The following is a 19,796-nucleotide window of genomic DNA, read 5'->3' on the forward strand; positions in this document are numbered from 1 at the left end:
CCCAACCCTGCTGGATGTTAATATATAACTCACTGTTGCCCCTAGTGGCTACTCTTGTACTCAGGCACTTCCTCATGAGTTATAGGCGGAGAGAAACATCTCTATGGTTAAGGGATTCATTCCTGATTGGTTAAGGTTTGGGATAAGAAAACAACTCTAGAGAGTTCATTTCAGGCATTAATTCCGATTGGTTAATAATTCAGGCATTCATTTCAATTGGTTAAATTAAAGATTAAGGTTTGGGATAGGGTTAATTATCTTCAGGCATTCATTCTGATTGAATAAGAATTAATGTTTGGGATATAGTTCGTTAACTGGCTCAGAACAGGGCAGCACGGCTGGTCTGAAGAGTAGCTGCTGCCTTGGCAAGAACTAATGGGGATCCATAATAAACCCCAGGAAGAGTAGCTGCTGCCTTGACAGGAACTAATGAGGATCCATAATAAACCCCAGGAAGAGTAGCTGCTGCCTTGGCAGGAACTAATGGGGATCCATAATAAACCCCAGGAAGAGTAGCTGCTGCCTTAGCAGGAACTAATGGGGATCCATACTAAACCCCAGGAAGAGTAGCTGCTGCCTTGGCAGGAACTAATGGGGATCCATAATAAACCCCAGGAAGAGTAGCTGCTGCCTTAGCAGGAACTAATGGGGATCCATACTAAACCCCAGGAAGAGTAGCTGCTGCCTTGGTAGGAACTAATGGGGATCCATAATAAACCCCAGGAAGAGTAGCTGCTGCCTTAGCAGGAACTAATGGGGATCCATACTAAACCCCAGGAAGAGTAGCTGCTGCCTTGGCAGGAACTAATGGGGATCCATAATAAACCCCAGGAAGAGTAGCTGCTGCCTTGGTAGGAACTAATGGGGATCCATAATAAACCCCAGGAAGAGTAGCTGTTGCCTTGGTAGGAACTAATGGGGATCCATAATAAACCCCAGGAAGAGTAGCTGCTGCCTTGGTAGGAACTAATGGGGATCCATAATAAACCCCAGGAAGAGTAGCTGCTGCCTTGGCAGGAACTAATGGGGATCCATAATAAACCCCAGGAAGAGTAGCTGCTGCCTTGGCAGGAACTAATGTGGATCCCTAATTAAATAATAATTTTGCACACCCAATTTTTCAGTTTTTGATTTGTTAAAAAAGTTTGAAATATCCAATAAATGTCGTTCCACTTCATGATTGTGTCCCACTTGTTGTTGATTCTGAAGCCTGAAATGTGGCAAAAGGTCGCAAAGTTCAAGGGGGCCGAATACTTTCGCAAGGCACTGTATCTCAGATAGGGGGGAGTGAGGCCTAAGAGGGTTTTATAAATAAGCATCAACCAGTGGGTCTTGCGACGGGTATACAGAGATAACCAGTTTACAGAGGAGTATAGAGTGCAGTGATGTGTCCTATAAGGAGCATTGGTGGCAAATCTGATGGCCGAATGGTGAAGAACATCTAGACACTCGAGAGGACCCTCCCTCATTATTCTTACCGAACCAAATGACATTTGTTTTCGGAGATGTTCAGAACAAGCAGAGAAAGCTTGTTGGATACTGTCCCGGTTTAGGTTAGTTGAGCATCCATACGTACCATACTTGATCTGTGCGATGTCCCCGACCACGATGTCCGCGACCGGGAGCTGGATGACCTGAGCACCTCGGACCACCTGGAACTTCTGCTCCTGCTCGATGCGGCTCTGCAGCCCTCTGAACTGCTTCTCCTTGCTCCAGTCGTTGAAGGCCGTCACCAGAACTACACACACGACAGACAACAAGATGGCTGCTCCCTCTATCCAGCCGGCCTCGGCCTCACCCTCATCCTCCGCACCCGCTGCCGCTGTCCCACAGGCTGAGAGAGAGAGAGAGGGAGAGGGGTTTATATAGAGATGACACACACACACACACGCGCACACACGCGCGCACGTGCATGCGCGCACACACACACACGCACACACAAATGCACGCACACACACACACACATACACGCACACACACGCACACACACACTGCTCTTCTACTATAAGCATTGTGTTCTACTATAAGCATTGTGTTCTACTATAAGCATTGTGTTCTACTATACAGCATTGTGTTCTACTATAAGCATTGTGTTCTACTATAAAGCATTGTGTTCTACTATAAAGCATTGTGTTCTACTATAAGCATTGTGTTCTACTATAAGCATTGTGTTCTACTATAAGCATTGTGTTCTACTATACAGCATTGTGTTCTACTATACAGCATTGTGTTCTACTATACAGCATTGTGTTCTACTATAAGCATTGTGTTCTACTATACAGCATTGTGTTCTACTAAACAGCATTGTGTTCTACTATAAGCATTGTGTTCTACTATAAGCATTGTGTTCTACTATAAGCATTGTGTTCTACTATAAGCATTGTGTTCTACTATACAGCATTGTGTTCTACTAAACAGCATTGTGTTCTACTATAAGCATTGTGTTCTACTATAAGCATTGTGTTCTACTATAAGCATTGTGTTCTACTATAAGCATTGTGTTCTACTATAAGCATTGTGTTCTACTATAAGCATTGTGTTCTACTATACAGCATTGTGTTCTACTATAAGCATTGTGTTCTACTATAAGCATTGTGTTCTACTATAAGCATTGTGTTCTACTATACAGCATTGTGTTCTACTATACAGCATTGTGTTCTACTATACAGCATTGTGTTCTACTATACAGCATTGTGTTCTACTATAAGCATTGTGTTCTACTATAAGCATTGTGTTCTACTATAAGCATTGTGTTCTACTATAAGCATTGTGTTCTACTATACAGCATTGTGTTCTACTATAAGCATTGTGTTCTACTATAAGCATTGTGTTCTACTATAAGCATTGTGTTCTACTATAAGCATTGTGTTCTACTATAAGCATTGTGTTCTACTATACAGCATTGTGTTCTACTATACAGCATTGTGTTCTACTATACAGCATTGTGTTCTACTATACAGCATTGTGTTCTACTATACAGCATTGTGTTCTACTAAACAGCATCGGGTTTTACTAAACACAGGTGTCACTCCCTGACCTTAGTATTCTTTGTTTTCTTTATTCTTTTGGTTAGGTCAGGGTGTGACGTGGGGGATGTATGTGTTATTATTTTGGTTAGGTCAGGGTGTGACGAGGGTGATGTATGGTTTTTGTCTGGTCTAGGGGGTTTGTACTGTCTAGGGTTTGTTGTAGATTTATGAGGTTGTTTATCATCTATGTGTTTATATGTGTCTATGGTTGCCTAGATTGGTTCTCAATCAGAGGCAGGTGTTTATCGTTGTCTCTGATTGGGAACCATATTTAGGTAGCCATGTTCTTTGAGTATTCTGTGGGGTGATTGTTTCCTGTCTTTGTGTTCGCTGCACCAGATAGGACTGTTTCGGACGTGCCACGTTTGTTATTTTGTAAAGTGTGTTCAGTTTTTTCCCTATTAAAGACCATGGACACCTACCACACTGCGTATTGGTCCGATCCTTGCTACACCTCTTCAGAGGGAGAGGAGGAAATCAGCCGTGGCAACAGGAGAGACAGTAAAGCACTAACTCTATGGGAACACGGATAACATAAAACTCTCACTACACTACTAACGAAAAGCGTTGTCTCTGCACAGCAGTCTAAGCCCCATCGCTGTTCAGCAAACAGAAACCCCACACGGAATACAGTAAAAGTGTCTTTAGTTAATGAACATGTTTCTGTAGGAGACTAGATTCACTCATACGGACACTGTCTTCATCACTGCAAGCAGATGGAAATATGTATATAGTGAAGAGATCGCAATGAACGGGAGCAGCCGTATTTGGCTGTAGGCGAAGAGACTGTAAAGGGGTAATCCACTAGGGAGTGTGTATTCCAAGCACCACAGAGACAGATTCATTAAATCAACTGTCTGTTTGGGAATACATGGAGGTATCCCAGTAAACAGGGAAACATTCCCAGAACATTAGATTCACATGAAGTTCTAGTAAGGGTTGTATCTCACATTAGGATAATAACATCCCCAAAACATTTGGAGAATGTTTTTTTGATACAACATGATTAAAAGGTCCAATGCAGAATTCTTTTTTTAAATCTCAATATCAAATTATTTCTGGGTAACAATTAAGTACATAAAAAAAAATGTAATAGCAAAGAGCAAAATCATTGAATCCAGTCTTACACAGGATATGAAGAGAATGGGACAATTTTTAATAACTCAGGAACTGTGTCCTGTTTGACCATATTAGACTGAACAAGATCCACATCCCTTTGGTATTCGCAGAGGGTAAAATATCAGGCTATAAATCTGAAGATTCCAGCTTCAATCCCACATTATTCTTTAACCATCTTTATTATTCAATTTATTTACTGTGAAATTGATGCTCAGATATACTCTACTAAAAAAAAGAATATATTTATTTCACCCAGATGCATAACTCGAAATGCATTCATTTAGACTAATTGTGAGAGAAAAAAATACATTATGTAAAAATGTGCTGTTCCTTTTTTTTTGAAAACACACAAGATAAAATTCCTTCTTTGAGACGCTTCCCCCCCTGTCTTATTTTTCATGATCCCCCCCTGTCTTATTTTTCATGATCCCCCTGTCTTATTTTTCATGATCTGAACAGAAAAAGTGGTCCTAGATCAGCACTCATAGTCTCGGATACCTTGTAAATATGGGCCCAGATGTGTTGGTGAATAACCCAGTATATCCCTGGGTTAGTTACGTCTAAAAAAGGAAGTGTAGAATTCCTGATTACTGGATACATGAATACTGCTATAACTTTATACTGAAAAAAGACGATGAAAGAGAGATTCCCTGGTGGAGGATAAAACATTGCAGGTTCAACCCCCACATGTTCAGATTGTTAACAAATGACGTTGGGGGGGAAAAGATGTGGTAGTTTATATGGTTAAACGTTGTTCGAATGTCCTCTGAATTAAATTGAAATGCCATGTGTCTCTAAATCACCTAGAATACTACTGAAACGTTGGCTGGGCCATCAAAACCATGCACCTTATCCAGAACACTGCAGCCTGTCTGGTTGTCACCCTTTTCTACTGGCTTCCAGACAAAGCTTGCATCCACTACAAGACCATGGTGTTTACCTATGGAGGAGTCCACTACTAGACCATGGTGTTTACCTATGGAGGAGTCCACTACTAGACCATGGTGTTTACCTATGGAGGAGTCCACTACTAGACCATGGTGTTTACCTATGGAGGAGTCCACTACAAGACCATGGTGTTTACCTATGGAGGAGTCCACTACTAGACCATGGTGTTTACCTATGGAGGAGTCCACTACAAGACCATGGTGTTTACCTATGGAGGAGTCCACTACTAGACCATGGTGTTTACCTATGGAGGAGTCCACTACTAGACCATGGTGTTTACCTATGGAGGAGTCCACTACAAGACCATGGTGTTTACCTATGGAGGAGTCCACTACAAGACCATGGTGTTTACCTATGGAGGAGTCCACTACTAGACCATGGTGTTTACCTATGGAGGAGTCCACTACACGACCATGGTGTTTACCTATGGAGGAGTCCACTACAAGACCATGGTGTTTACCTATGGAGGAGTCCACTACAAGACCATGGTGTTTACCTATGGAGGAGTCCACTACTAGACCATGGTGTTTACCTATGGAGGAGTCCACTACAAGACCATGGTGTTTACCTATGGAGGAGTCCACTACTAGACCATGGTGTTTACCTATGGAGCAGCAAGAGGAACTGCCCATCCAACCCTACCTTCAGGCTTACACCTGAGCACTCTGTTCTGGTCTCTTGACACTCCCACCCCTATGGGAGGACAGCTCCCGTTGAGCCGGGTCCAAGCTCCTCTCTGTCCCTGCCCATCTTCCCCCTGAAGCTAGGACAGCAGAGGCCCTGTCCATCTTCCCCCCTGAAGCTAGGACAGCAGAGTCCTGTCCATCTTCCCCCCTGAAGCTAGGACAGCAGAGTCCTGTCCATCTTCCCCCTGATGCTAGGACAGCAGAGGCCCTGTCCATCTTCCCCCCTGAAGCTAGGACAGCAGAGTCCTGTCCATCTTCCCCCCTGAAGCTAGGACAGCAGAGTCCTGTCCATCTTCCCCCTGATGCTAGGACAGCAGAGTCCCTGTCCATCTTCCCCCCTGAAGCTAGGACAGCAGAGTCCTGTCCACCTTCCCCCTGAAGCTAGGACAGCAGAGTCCTGTCCATCTTCCCCCTGATGCTAGGACAGCAGAGTCCCTGTCCATCTTCCCCCCTGAAGCTAGGACAGCAGAGTCCTGTCCATCTTCCCCCCTGAAACTAGGACAGCAGAGGCCCTGTCCATCTTCCCCTGAAGCTAGGACAGCAGTCCCTGTCCACCTTCCCCCTGAAGCTAGGACAGCAGAGTCCTGTCCACCTTCCCCCTGAAGCTAGGACAGCAGAGTCCTGTCCATCTTCCCCCTGAAGCTAGGACAGCAGAGTCCTGTCCATCTTGCCCCTGAAGCTAGGACAGCAGAGTCCTGTCCACCTTCCCCCTGAAGCTAGGACAGCAGAGTCCCTGTCCATCTTCCCCCTGAAGCTAGGACAGCAGAGTCCTGTCCACCTTCCCCCTGAAGCTAGGACAGCAGAGTCCCTGTCCATCTTCCCCCCTGAAACTAGGACAGCAGAGTCCCTGTCCATCTTCCCCCCTGAAGCTAGGACAGCAGAGTCCCTGTCCATCTTCCCCCTGATGCTAGGACAGCAGAGTCCCTGTCCATCTTCCCCCTGAAGCTAGGACAGCAGAGTCCTGTCCATCTTCCCCCTGAAGCTAGGACAGCAGAGTCCCTGTCCATCTTCCCCCTGATGCTAGGACAGCAGAGTCCCATCCCATCTTCCCCAATGATGCTAGGTCAGCAGAGTCCCTGTCCATCTTCCCCCCTGATGCTCTTACCTCTGACCTCTTTACTCTTATATCTTTACTCTTACCTCTTTACTCTTACCTATTTACCCTTACGTCTTTACTCTTTACTCTTATCTCTATACTCTTTATTCGTATCTCTTTATTCTTATCTCTTTACTCTTACCGCTTTACTCTTACCTCTTATCTCTTTACTCTTATCTCTTTATTCTTATCTCTTTATTCTAATCTCTTTACTCTTATCTCTTTACTCTTACCTCTTATCTCTTTACTCTTACCTCTTTACTCTTTATTCTTACCTCTTTACTCTTACCTCTTTACTCTTATCTCTTTATTCTTACCTCTTTACTCTTATCTCTTATCTCTTTACTATTATCTCTTTATTCTTACCTCTTTACTATTATCTCTTTATTCTTACCTCTTTACTCTTTACTCTTTATTCTTACCTCTTTACTCTTATCTCTTTACTAGTATCTCTTTATTCTTACCTCTTTACTCTTTACTCTTTATTCTTACCTCTTTACTCTTTACTCTTACCTCTTTACTCTTACCTCTTATCTCTTTACTCTTACCTCTTTACTCTTATCTCTTTATTCTTACCTCTTGACTCTTATCTCTTTACTATTATCTCTTTATTTTTACCTCTTTACTCTTTACTCTTACCTCTTATCTCTTTACTCGTATCTCTTATCTCTTTACTCTTACCTCTTTACTCTTATCTCTTTATTCTTACCTCTTTACTCTTATCTCTTATCTCTTTACTAGTATCTCTTTATTCTTACCTCTTTACTATTATCTCTACTCTTTACTCTTTATTCTTACCTCTTTACTCTTTACTCTTACCTCTTTACTCTTACCTCTTATCTCTTTACTCTTACCTCTTTACTCTTATCTCTTTAGTCTTACCTCTTGACTCTTATCTCTTTACTATTATCTCTTTATTTTTACCTCTTTACTCTTTACTCTTACCTCTTTACTATTACCTCTTATCTCTTTACTCGTATCTCTTATCTCTTTACTCTTACCTCTTTACTCTTTATTCTTACCTCTTTACTCTTACCTCTTTACTCTTATCTCTTTATTCTTACCTCTTTACTCTTATCTCTTATCTCTTTACTATTATCTCTTTATTCTTACCTCTTTACTATTATCTCTTTATTCTTACCTCTTTACTCTTTACTCTTTATTCTTACCTCTTTACTCTTATCTCTTTACTAGTATCTCTTTATTCTTACCTCTTTACTCTTTACTCTTTATTCTTACCTCTTTACTCTTTACTCTTACCTCTTTACTCTTACCTCTTATCTCTTTACTCTTACCTCTTTACTCTTATCTCTTTATTCTTACCTCTTGACTCTTATCTCTTTACTATTATCTCTTTATTTTTACCTCTTTACTCTTTACTCTTACCTCTTTACTATTACCTCTTATCTCTTTACTCGTATCTCTTATCTCTTTACTCTTACCTCTTTACTCTTATCTCTTTATTCTTACCTCTTTACTCTTATCTCTTTACTATTATCTCTTTATTCTTACCTCTTTACTCTTATCTCTTTACTCTTACCTCTTTACTCCTATCTCTTTATTCTTACCTCTTTACTCTTTACTATTATCTCTTTATTCTTACCTCTTATCTCTTATCTCTTTATTCTTACCTCTTTACTCTTTACTCTTTATTCTTACCTCTTTATTCTTACCTCTTTACTCTTTATTCTTACCTCATTATTCTTACCTCTGATACTGTAAGTCGCTCTGGATAAGCACAACTGCTAACTGACTAAAATGTAAATTACCATGATGGGGATGTACTCCAATTTGTTTTAAGGAGCTAGACATTTTAATGCTGTAAATGCTGTGGTAAAATAACATTTTCTAAATGATCTTGAAATGTTCTGAGGACTTCTAAATGTTACGTCTGCTTCCAACTCACACCCCTAGATCCCCTGAACACAGCTCACTCTCCAACTCACAGCCTCAAACACGTAGATCCCCTGAACACAGCTCACTCTCCAACTCACAGCCTCAACCACATAGATCCCCTGAACACAGCTCACTCTCCAACTCACAGCCATCGGATTCCCTGTTATCAACCTATTGCCTGATCTCCCGGACTACATTACTACTAGCCTTTTCCCTGCATGTACTGTTGCCCTTTTGGACCCCCTGTGTGTGACCTTCTGCCTGCCCCTGGACCCAGCTACCTGCCTCCTCCTGTGTATGACCTTCTGCCTGCCCCTGGACCCAGCTACCTGCCTCCCCCTGTGTATGACCTTCTGCCTGCCCCTGGACCCAGCTACCTGTCTCCTCCTGTGGCCCTTTACAAATATACACCTACTGCGCCCAGCGCTTGAAACCAGCTCTCTGTCTCCCATCGTGTTCATTACACTAAATGTATATTGCTTGAATGTCAATGTAATATTATGTTAAACCTAAAAACCTACTCTGTCAGAGTGGTGTGTTTAGGTGGCAGGGAAGTCCCTCTATAACCTATTGATGTCAGAGTGGTGTGTTTAGGTGGCAGGGAAGTCCCTCTATAACCTATTGATGTCAGAGTGGTGTGTTTAGGTGGCAGGGAAGTCCCTCTATAACCTATTGATGTCAGAGTGGTGTGTTTAGGTGGCAGGGAAGTCCCTCTATAACCTATTGATGTCAGAGTGGTGTGTTTAGGTGGCAGGGAAGTCAAGGCGCAGGAGAATCAAACTGAGTGGAATGGAGTTGTTTAATGACTTAAAAAGAAAACATAACTATGAATAATATAAAACAAAGTGGGTACCAGGACCCGTCACGCACCAATACAAACAACACGAAATCTGAACAACAAACAATCTCTGACAAAGACATGACAGGAAACAGAGGGTTAAATACACAACAGGTAATTGATGGGATTGGAACCAGGTGTGAAGGAACACAAGACAAAACCAATGGAAAATGAAAAATGGATCAGTGATGGCTAGAAGACCGGTGACGTCGAGAGGCATTCACCTCGGGAGAAGTCGTGACAACTGGAAAGTTGTTGTGTCGTGAGAACATTTGTCGCGACATTAAGAATGTTCTGGGAATTTTCACAGAATCAATGTTGGGTTTGCTGGGGTGTGTGTTACGTAATACTAACCTTTCAGAGTTATTCACCAAGTCATTTCTCGTGGACAGAGAGATGCACGTAACATAAATGGTCGTAGCATCTGTCGACAGATGAGATGTGACGACTAATAAGGACATTTGATTTATTACAGCTAGACCTCTCCCCATCTTTACAACCATTGAATCTATATGTTTTGACCATGACAGTTTAAAATCAAAGGTAACGGTGAGTAATTTAGTCTGCTCAACTTGTTCAAGAGCCACATCATTCATTATCAGATTCAGCTGAGGTCTAGCACTTAGGGAACGATTTGTACCAAATACAATGCTTTTACTTTTAGAGATGTTCAGGACCAGTTTATTACTGGCCACCCATTCCAAAACAGACTGCAACTCTTTGTTAAGTGTTTCAGTGACTTCATTAGCTGTGGTTTCTGATGTGTATATGGTTGAATCATCAGCATACATGGACACACATGCTGTGTTTAATGCCAGTGGCAGGTCATTGGTAACAATAGAAAAGAGTAGAGGGCCTAGAGAGCTGCCTTGCAGTACACCACACTTTACATGTTTTACATGAATCAAATCAATCAAATGTATTCATAAACAGCCAATGTCACAAAGTGCTGTACAGCCTAAAACCCCAAACAGCAAGCAATGCAGGTGTAGAGAAGCTTCCATTAAAGAAAACCCTTTGAGTTCTATTAGATAAATAGCTCTGAATCCACAATATGGCAGAGGTTGAAAAGCCACATGAGTTACGCATATGTTTTCTCAACAACAGGTTATGGTCAATAATATAGGCTGCACTGAAATCTAACAGTACATCTCCCACAGTATTCCTATTATCAATGTCTTTCAACCAATCATCAGTAACTTGTGTCAGTGCTGTACATGTTGAGTGCCCTTCTCTATAAGTGTTAGAAAAGTCATTCGTACATTTTGTTTTTTTACAGAGAAATAGCATTGTATTTGGTCAAACACAATTCTTTCCAACATTTTGCTAAGAGCTGACCGCAAGCTGAAAGGTCTGCTGTTAGAACCAGTAAAAGCCGCTTTACCACTCTTGGGTATCTGAATGACTTTGGCTTCCCTCCAGGCCTGAGGACAAAGACTTCCCTCTAGACTCAGATGATGACAGACAGGTAGAGTCAGTCCTCACTAGCTTTCCATCTAAGTTGTCAGGAGGTTTGTTATTATTTTTTACAAATTTTCAAACTTGAAATACTTTTCATTATTTCTTTTTTTAATGTGTGAGTACAATGGCTCACTGTTCTTTGTTGGCATTTCCTGCAGTTTCCCCACTTTGCCAATGAAGTATTCATTAAAATAATTGGCAACATGAAATGGTTTTGTGATGTATAAGCCATCTGATTGGATTAAATATGGAGTTGAATTTGTCTTTCTGCCAATAATTTCATTTAAAGTAAGCCCAATTTTTCTTTCCATAATTCTTTATATCATTGATATTGGCTTCATAATACTGTTGTTGTTGTTGTTGTTGTTGTTGTTGTTGTTGTTGTTGTTGTTGTCACATCATTTCTCAATTTGCAGTAAGTCAGCCAGTCAGATGTGCAGCCAGACTTATTTGCCCCATCACTTTCAGCCACACAGTTTTTCAATTCCTCATCAATCCATGGAGATTTAACAGCTCTAAGTCAGTTTCTTAACAGGTGTTTATCAATCATTGTAAGAATCAATTCCATAAATTCATCAAGTGCAGCATCTGGATGCTCCTCTTTAATCACATCCGATCAACAAATAATTTTAAACATCATCCACATAAGAGTCACAGCAAAATATTTTGTATGATCTCTTATACACTATTTTAGGCCCAGATGTTGGGACTTTGGCTTTCCTGTATATAGCCACTATATTGTGATCACTGCATCCAATCCGTATAGATATAGCTTTTGAACAAAGGTCTACAGTATTAGTAAACATGTGATCGATACATGTGGATGATCTTGTTCCTGTAGTGTTTGTAAACACCCTGGTAGGTTGATTAATAACCTGAACCAGATTACAGGCACTGGTTACAGTGAGAAGCTTCCTGTTGAGCAGTTAGCTTGATGAAAACCAGTCAATATTCAGGTCCCCAAGAAAGTAGCCATCTCTGTTTACATCACAAACACTATCAAGCATTTCACACATTATTTAGATACAGACTGTTAGCACTTGGTGGTCTATAGCAACACCCCAAAAGAAAAGGCTTTAGATGAGCCAAGTGAACCTGCAACCACAACACTTCAATAACACCTGACATAATATCTTCTCTAAGCATTACAGAGATATGGTTCTAAATATATACAGCAACACCTCCCCTATAAGCATTCCTGTCTCTTCTATAGATGTTATATCCTTGTATTGCTACTGATGCATCATCAAATGAATTATCTAAGTGAGTCTCAGAAATGGCTAATATATGAATGTTATCTGATGTTAACAAGTTATTGATTTCATGAACCTTGTTTCTAAGACTACATATTTTAATATGAGCTATTTTCAGCCCTTTTCTGGGCAGCTGATCAGAGACATAATATAGAAAAGAGCAAAGAAAGCAAGAGAAAACATATACATTAATCAATTGGTGTGTGAGAGCCGGGGTTGAAGGGAGACCATGCTGAAGTCTTTCTGTTCCATGTCCAGGTTTTTCTATTCCATGTCTGGGTTCTGCTATTCCATGTCCAGGTGTTTCTATTCCATGTCCAGGTGTTTATATTCCATGTCCAGGTGTTTATATTCCATGTCCCGGTGTTTCTATTCCATGACCTTATGTTTCTATTCCATTTCCAGGTGTTTCTATTCCATGTCCAGGTGTTTCTATTCCAGGTGTTTCTATTCCATGTCCAGGTGTTTATATTCCATGTCCAGGTGTTTCTATTCCATGTCCAGGTGTTTCTATTCCATGACCTTATGTTTCTATTCCATGTCCAGGTGTTTCTATTCCATGTCTGGGTTCTGCTATTCCATGTCCAGGTGTTTCTATTCCATGTCCAGGTGTTTATATTCCATGACCTGGTGTTTCTATTCCATGACCTGGTGTTTCTATTCCATGTCCAGGGTTCTGCTATTCCATGTCTGGGTTTTTACATAATGCGTAGATCCTTCATCCATGTGGTGATAGAACCTTGTCCTCACCAGTACATCCTCGTTTTTGCAATACTAAAATAGGACACCACTATAACCGATCTGGCTGAACTATAGGCTACCATGTTCGTGTGCGGAAAGGTTCATTCATTTTGAATGTTATATTGTTTTTGTGCATGTCTGAGTGATGTCCTATCGATTCCCAGTCCTTTCATGTTTTCACGTACAGTACCAGTCAAAAGTTTGGACACACCTACTCCTTCCAGGGATTTTCTTTATTTGTACTATGTTCTACATTGTAGACATCAAAACTATAAAATAACACATACTGTATGGAATCATGTAGTAACCAAAAAAGTGTTAATAAAATCATTTTTTTTTTTGATTTGAGACTCTTCAAAGTAGCCACCTTTTGCCTTGATGACAGCTTTGGCATTCTCTCAACCAGCTTCACGAGGTACTCACCTGGAATGCATTTCAATGAACAGATGTGCATTGTTAGGGGTCTGAGAAGGGATCTTAGAGGGGGTCTGAAAGGGGATCTGAGAGGGGGTCTGAGGAGGGGTCTGAGAGGGGTCAGCGAGGGGGTCTGAGGAGGGTCTGAGAGAAGGGATCTGAGAGTGGTCTGAGAGGGGGTCTGAGAGGGGTCTGAGAGGGTTCTGTATTATAATAAGGTTGGGTAGCAAATTTGAAAATATTTGTGGAAATCTGTTGTAGCTCAAGTCGTGTACAACATCCAGTTCTATCTGGACTCAACTAGAACAGTGACTATCTATCTGGCAGTTCTATCTGGACTCAACTGTAACAGTGACTATCTATCTGGCAGTTCTATCTGGACTCAACTGTAACAGTGACTATCTGGCAGTTCTATCTGGACTCAACTAGAACAGTGACTATCTATCTGGACTCAACTGTAACAGTGACTATCTATCTGGACTCAACTGTAACAGTGACTATCTATCTGGACTCAACTGTAACAGTGACTATCTGGCAGTTCTATCTGGACTCAACTAGAACAGTGACTATCTATCTGGCAGTTCTATCTGGACTCAACTGTAACAGTGACTATCTATCTGGCAGTTCTATCTGGACTCAACTAGAACAGTGACTATCTATCTGGACTCAACTGTAACAGTGACTATCTATCTGGCAGTTCTATCTGGACTCAACTGTAACAGTGACTATCTATCTGGACTCAACTGTAACAGTGACTATCTATCTGGACTCAACTGTAACAGTGACTATCTATCTGGACTCAACTAGAACAGTGACTATCTATCTGGACTCAACTGTAACAGTGACTATCTGGCAGTTCTATCTGGACTCAACTGTAACAGTGACTATCTATCTGGCAGTTCTATCTGGACTCAACTGTAACAGTGACTATCTATCTGCAGATAGAACACGCAGTTATTTACATAATAATGAGCCTTCTGGCATTTCTCACATTAATGTAGGCCGTAACAGGGCCTTCACGGAGCTATGTAACACTGTAGCACCCTGTACCTGGGCCTTCACGGAGCTATGTAACACCACAGCACCCTGTAACAGGGCCTTCACGGAGCTATGTAACACCACAGCACCCTGTAACAGGGCCTTCACGGAGCTATGTAACACCACAGCACCCTGTAACAGGGCCTTCACGGAGCTATGTAACACCACAGCACCCTGTAACAGGGCCTTCACGGAGCTATGTAACACCACAGCACCCTGTAACAGGGCCTTCACGGAGCTATGTAACACCACAGCACCCTGTAACAGGGCCTTCACGGAGCTATGTAACACCACAGCACCCTGTAACAGGGCCTTCACGGAGCTATGTAACACCACAGCACCCTGTAACAGGGCCTTCACGGAGCTATGTAACACTGTAGCACCCTGTACCTGGGCCTTCACGGAGCTATGTAACACCACAGCACCCTGTAACAGGGCCTTCATGGAGCTATGTAACACCACAGCACCCTGTACCTGGGCCTTCACGGAGCTATGTAACACCACAGCACCCTGTACCTGGGCCTTCATGGAGCTATGTAACACTGTAACACCCTGTACCCGGGCCTTCATGGAGCTATGTAACACCACAGCACCCTGTACCCGGGCCTTCATGGAGCTATGTAACACTGTAGCACCCTGTAACAGGGCCTTCATGGAGCTATGTAACACTGTAGCACCCTGTAACAGGGCCTTCATGGAGCTATGTAACAACACAGCACCTTGTAACAGGGCCTTCATGGAGCTATGTAACACTGTAGCAGCCTGTAACAGGGCCTTCACGGAGCTATGTAAAACTGTAGCACCCTGTAACAGGGCCTTCATGGAGCTATGTAACACTGTAGCACCCTGTACCCGGGCCTTCATGGAGCTATGTAACACTGTAGCACCCTGTACCCGGGCCTTCATGGAGCTATGTAACACTGTAGCACCCTGTAACAGGGCCTTCATGGAGCTATGTAACACTGTAGCACCCTGTAACAGGGCCTTCATGGAGCTATGTAACACTGTAGCACCCTGTACCAGGGCCTTCATGGAGCTATGTAACACTGTAGCACCCTGTAACAGGGCCTTCACGGAGCTATGTAACACTGTAGCACCCTGTAACAGGGCCTTCATGGAGCTATGTAACACCACAGCACCCTGTAACAGGGCCTTCACGGAGCTATGTAACACCACAGCACCCTGTAACAGGGCCTTCACGGAGCTATGTAACAGTGTAGCACCCTGTAACAGGGCCTTCACGGAGCTATGTAACACCACAGCACCCTGTAACAGGGCCTTCACGGAGCTATGTAACACTGTAGCACCCTGTAACAGGGCCTTCATGGAGCTATGTAACACCACAGCACCCTGTAACAGGGCCTTCACGGAGCTATGTAACACTGTAGCACCCTGTAACAGGGCCTTCATGGAGCTATGTAACACCACAGCACCCTGTAACAGGGCCTTCACGGAGCTATGTAACACCACAGCACCCTGTAACAGGGCCTTCATGGAGCTATGTAACACTGTAGCAGCCTGTAACAAGGCCTTCACGGAGCTATGTAACAGTGTAGCACCCTGTAACAGGGCCTTCACGGAGCTATGTAACACTTACTCTGCAGCTTCTGTAGCCCCTCCAAACCCTGCTAGCGTATTGGCTGTGAATGCATCCCAAACGGCACACGTTCCATAAGGCCCATGGTCAACAGTAGTGTACTACACAGCCATTTGTGAGCCAGCCTGTGTGTCTTCATTGAACATTTTCCAGCTCAGATAGAGGGCTGATGTATGGTATCGCCATCACCTAAAGGTTATGTCTCTGGTGAACACTTCATTACACCCCTCATAAACTATTCCCCCCCCGAGATCTTCCCCGCCTCCCCCTCAGAAACCATTCTCCTCCCCTTAGATCTCCCACCGCCTCCCCCACAGAAACTATTCTTCCCCCCCCCCCCAGATCTCACCTCCCTCACCCTCAGAAACCATTCTCTCACCCCTGGATCTCCCCCGGATCTCACCTCTCATTCCAAAAAGTTCACAATGCACAGTCACTCCTGTTAACAAGACTTAAGGGATCATGTTTAGCTAGTATGACAACACGGCAGTGATGAGCTCCTACACAATTAGTGTTTTTCCATTACAGCGCCAGTGTTTTCACCAGAAGGCCATGTCCTAGCCGTTCTGCCTCCCTTGTTGACAAAAAAAAAACTACTGTTACCCAGCTCCTATCCCGGCAAAATGAAGTGTACAATGTTGGCCAGCAGGGCTATTCTACAGCCCCATCCAGGTGGTCCCGTATAACTATTCTAATAGGATCACATGACCTGGCCTCCACAATCACCTGACCTCAACCCAACTGAGATGTTTTGGGATACGTTGTAGCGCAGAGTGATAGTACACTATCCAGGTGTAGCTGGTTGAGAGAATGCCAAGAGGGTGCAAAGCTGTCATCAAGGCAAGGGGTGGCTACTTTGAATAATCTAAAATCTCAAATATATTTTGATTTGTTTAACACTTTTTTGGTTACTACATGATTCCATATGTGTTATTTCACAGTATTGATGTCTTCACTATTATTCTACAATGTAGAGAATAGTACAAATAAAGAAAAACCCTTGAATGAGGAGGTGTGTCCAAACTGTGATGGGATGTATTGTCATTATGGACAGTATGTGGATTTAATATGTAGTACAGTCGTGGCCAAAGGTTTTGAGAATGACACAAATATGAATTTTCACAAAGTCTGTTGCCTCAGTGTATTTAGATATTTTTGTTAGATGTTACTATGGAATACTGAAGTATAACTACAAGAATTTCATACGTGTCAAAGGCTTTGTGTGTTTTTGTTTGTCCACCCGCCTCTTGAGGATTGACCGCAAGTTCTCAATGGGATTAAGGTCTGGGAAGTTTCCTGGCCATGGACCCAAAATATCAATGTGTTGTTCTCAATGGGATTAAGGTCTGGGAAGTTTCCTGGCCATGGACCCAAAATATCAATGTGTTGTTCTCAATGGGATTAAGGTCTGGGAAGTTTCCTGGCCATGGACCCAAAATATCAATGTGTTGTTCTCAATGGGATTAAGGTCTGGGAAGTTTCCTGGCCATGGACCCAAAATATCAATCTGTTGTTCTCAATGGGATTAAGGTCTGGGAAGTTTCCTGGCCATGGACCCAAAATATTGTTTCTCTTGGCTGAGAAACAATCCCACACATTAATGGTCTCAGGATGCTTTACTGTTGGCATGACACAGGACTGATTGTAGCGCTCACCTTGTCTTCTCCGGACAAGCTTTTTTACGGATGCCCCACACAATCAGAAAGGGGATTCATCAGAGAAAATGACTTTACCCCAATCCTCAGCAGTCCAATCCCTGTACCTTTTGCAGAATATCAGTCTGTCCCTGATGTTTTTCCTGGAGAGAAGTGGCTTCTTTGCTGCCCTTCTTGACACCAGGCCATCCTCCAAAAGTCTTTGCCTCACTGTGCGTGCAGATGTACTCATACTTGCCTGCTGACATTCCTGAGTAAGCTCTGTACTGGTTGGTGCCCCGATCCCGCAGCTGAATCAACTTTAGGAGACGGTCCTGGCGCTTGCTGGACTTTCTTGGACGACCTGAAGCCTTCTGCAGAAATGCAGTGGAAATGTTTTTTTAGGGGATTCAGTTCATTTGTTTGAAAAGAGGGACTTTGCAATTTATTGCAACTCCTCTGATCACTTTTCATAACATTCTGGAGGATATGCAAATTGCCTTCAAATAAACTGAGGCTGCAGACTTTGTGAAAATAATATTTGTATTTTTGTATAAATCTCAACTTTTGGCCACGACTGTATATCTGTAGAATACATAGGATAGAATAGTACAGCAATAGTTAAATAAGATGGACTTGACTAGAATGCAGTATTATACATATGAAATGCATAAAACACTATTAAAGGGATCCGTGTTCCATTATTAAAGGGATCTGTGTTCCATTATTAAAGGGATCTGTGTTCCATTATTAAAGGGATCTGTGTTCCATTATTAAAGGGATCTGTGTTCCATTATTAAAGGGATCCGTGTTCCATTATTAAAGGGATCCGTGTTCCATTATTAAAGGGATCCGTGTTCCATTATTAAAGGGATCCGTGTTCCATTATTAAAGGGATCCGTGTTCCATTATTAAAGGGATCCGTGTTCCATTATTAAAGGGATCCGTGTTCCATTATTAAAGGGATCCGTGTTCCATTATTAAAGGGATCCGTGTTCCATTATTAAAGGGATCCGTGTTCCATTATTAAAGGGATCCGTGTTCCATTATTAAAGGGATCCGTGTTCCATTATTAAAGGGATCCGTGTTCCATTATTAAAGGGATCCGTGTTCCATTATTAAAGGGATCCGTGTTCCATTATTAAAGGGATCCGTGTTCCATTATTAAAGGGATCTGTGTTCCATTATTAAAGGGATCTGTGTTCCATTATTAAAGGGATCCGTGTTCCATTATTAAAGGGATCCGTGTTCCATTATTAAAGGGATCCGTGTTCCATTATTAAAGGGATCCGTGTTCCATTATTAAAGGGATCTGTGTTCCATTATTAAAGGGATCTGTGTTCCATTATTAAAGGGATCTGTGTTCCATTATTAAAGGGATCTGTGTTCCATTATTAAAGGGATCTGTGTTCCATTATTAAAGGGATGTCACGCCCTGGTCTTAGTATTTTGTGTTTATATATTTATTTGGTCAGGCCAGGGTGTGACATGGGGTGTGACATGGGGTTATTTTGTGTTGTGTTGTGGTATTGGGGGTTTTAGTAGGTATTGGGATTGTGGCTGAGTAGGGGTGTCTAGCATAGTCTATGGCTGCCTGATGCATTTCTCAATCAGTGTCAGGTGATTCTCGTTGTCTCTGATTGGGAACCATATTTAGGTGGCCTGGGTTTCACTGTGTGTTTTGTGGGTGACTGTTCCTGTCTCTGTGTTTGTTGTCACAAGATAGGCTGTATAGGTTTCACGTTTTGTATATTTAGTTATTTCATGTATAGTTCTATTTTTCATTAAAGAACATGAGTAACTACCACGCTGCATTTTGGTCCGATCCTTGTTCTACCTCTTCGTCAGAGGAGGAGATAGAAGAGAGCCGTTACAAGGGATCTGTGTTCCATTATTAAAGGGATCCGTGTTCCATGTCTACGTATACTACCTTTCAAAAGTTTGGGGTAATTTAGAAATGGCCTTGTTTTTTGAAAGAAAAGCAAAAAAAAATCCCCATTAAAATAACATCAAATTGATCAGAAATACAGTGTAGACATCGTTAAT

General features: G+C 42.3%; 1 protein-coding gene across 8 annotated transcripts in view; it reads right to left on the reverse strand.

Moving 5' to 3' along the window:
* LOC109881588 (plasma membrane calcium-transporting ATPase 2) overlaps positions 1-19,796 on the reverse strand; it is a 247,987-nt gene that overhangs the window by 113,186 nt on the left and 115,005 nt on the right. For all 8 annotated transcript variants that reach the window (XM_031828360.1, XM_031827317.1, XM_031830468.1 and 5 more), the window contains one exon: positions 1,577-1,834. In XM_031828360.1, coding sequence (XP_031684220.1) covers positions 1,577-1,834 — 258 coding nt within the window. The remainder of the gene's footprint in view (positions 1-1,576; positions 1,835-19,796) is intronic.

This window comes from Oncorhynchus kisutch, linkage group LG1, assembly GCF_002021735.2.
Source record: "Oncorhynchus kisutch isolate 150728-3 linkage group LG1, Okis_V2, whole genome shotgun sequence".
NCBI lineage: Eukaryota > Metazoa > Chordata > Actinopteri > Salmoniformes > Salmonidae > Oncorhynchus > Oncorhynchus kisutch.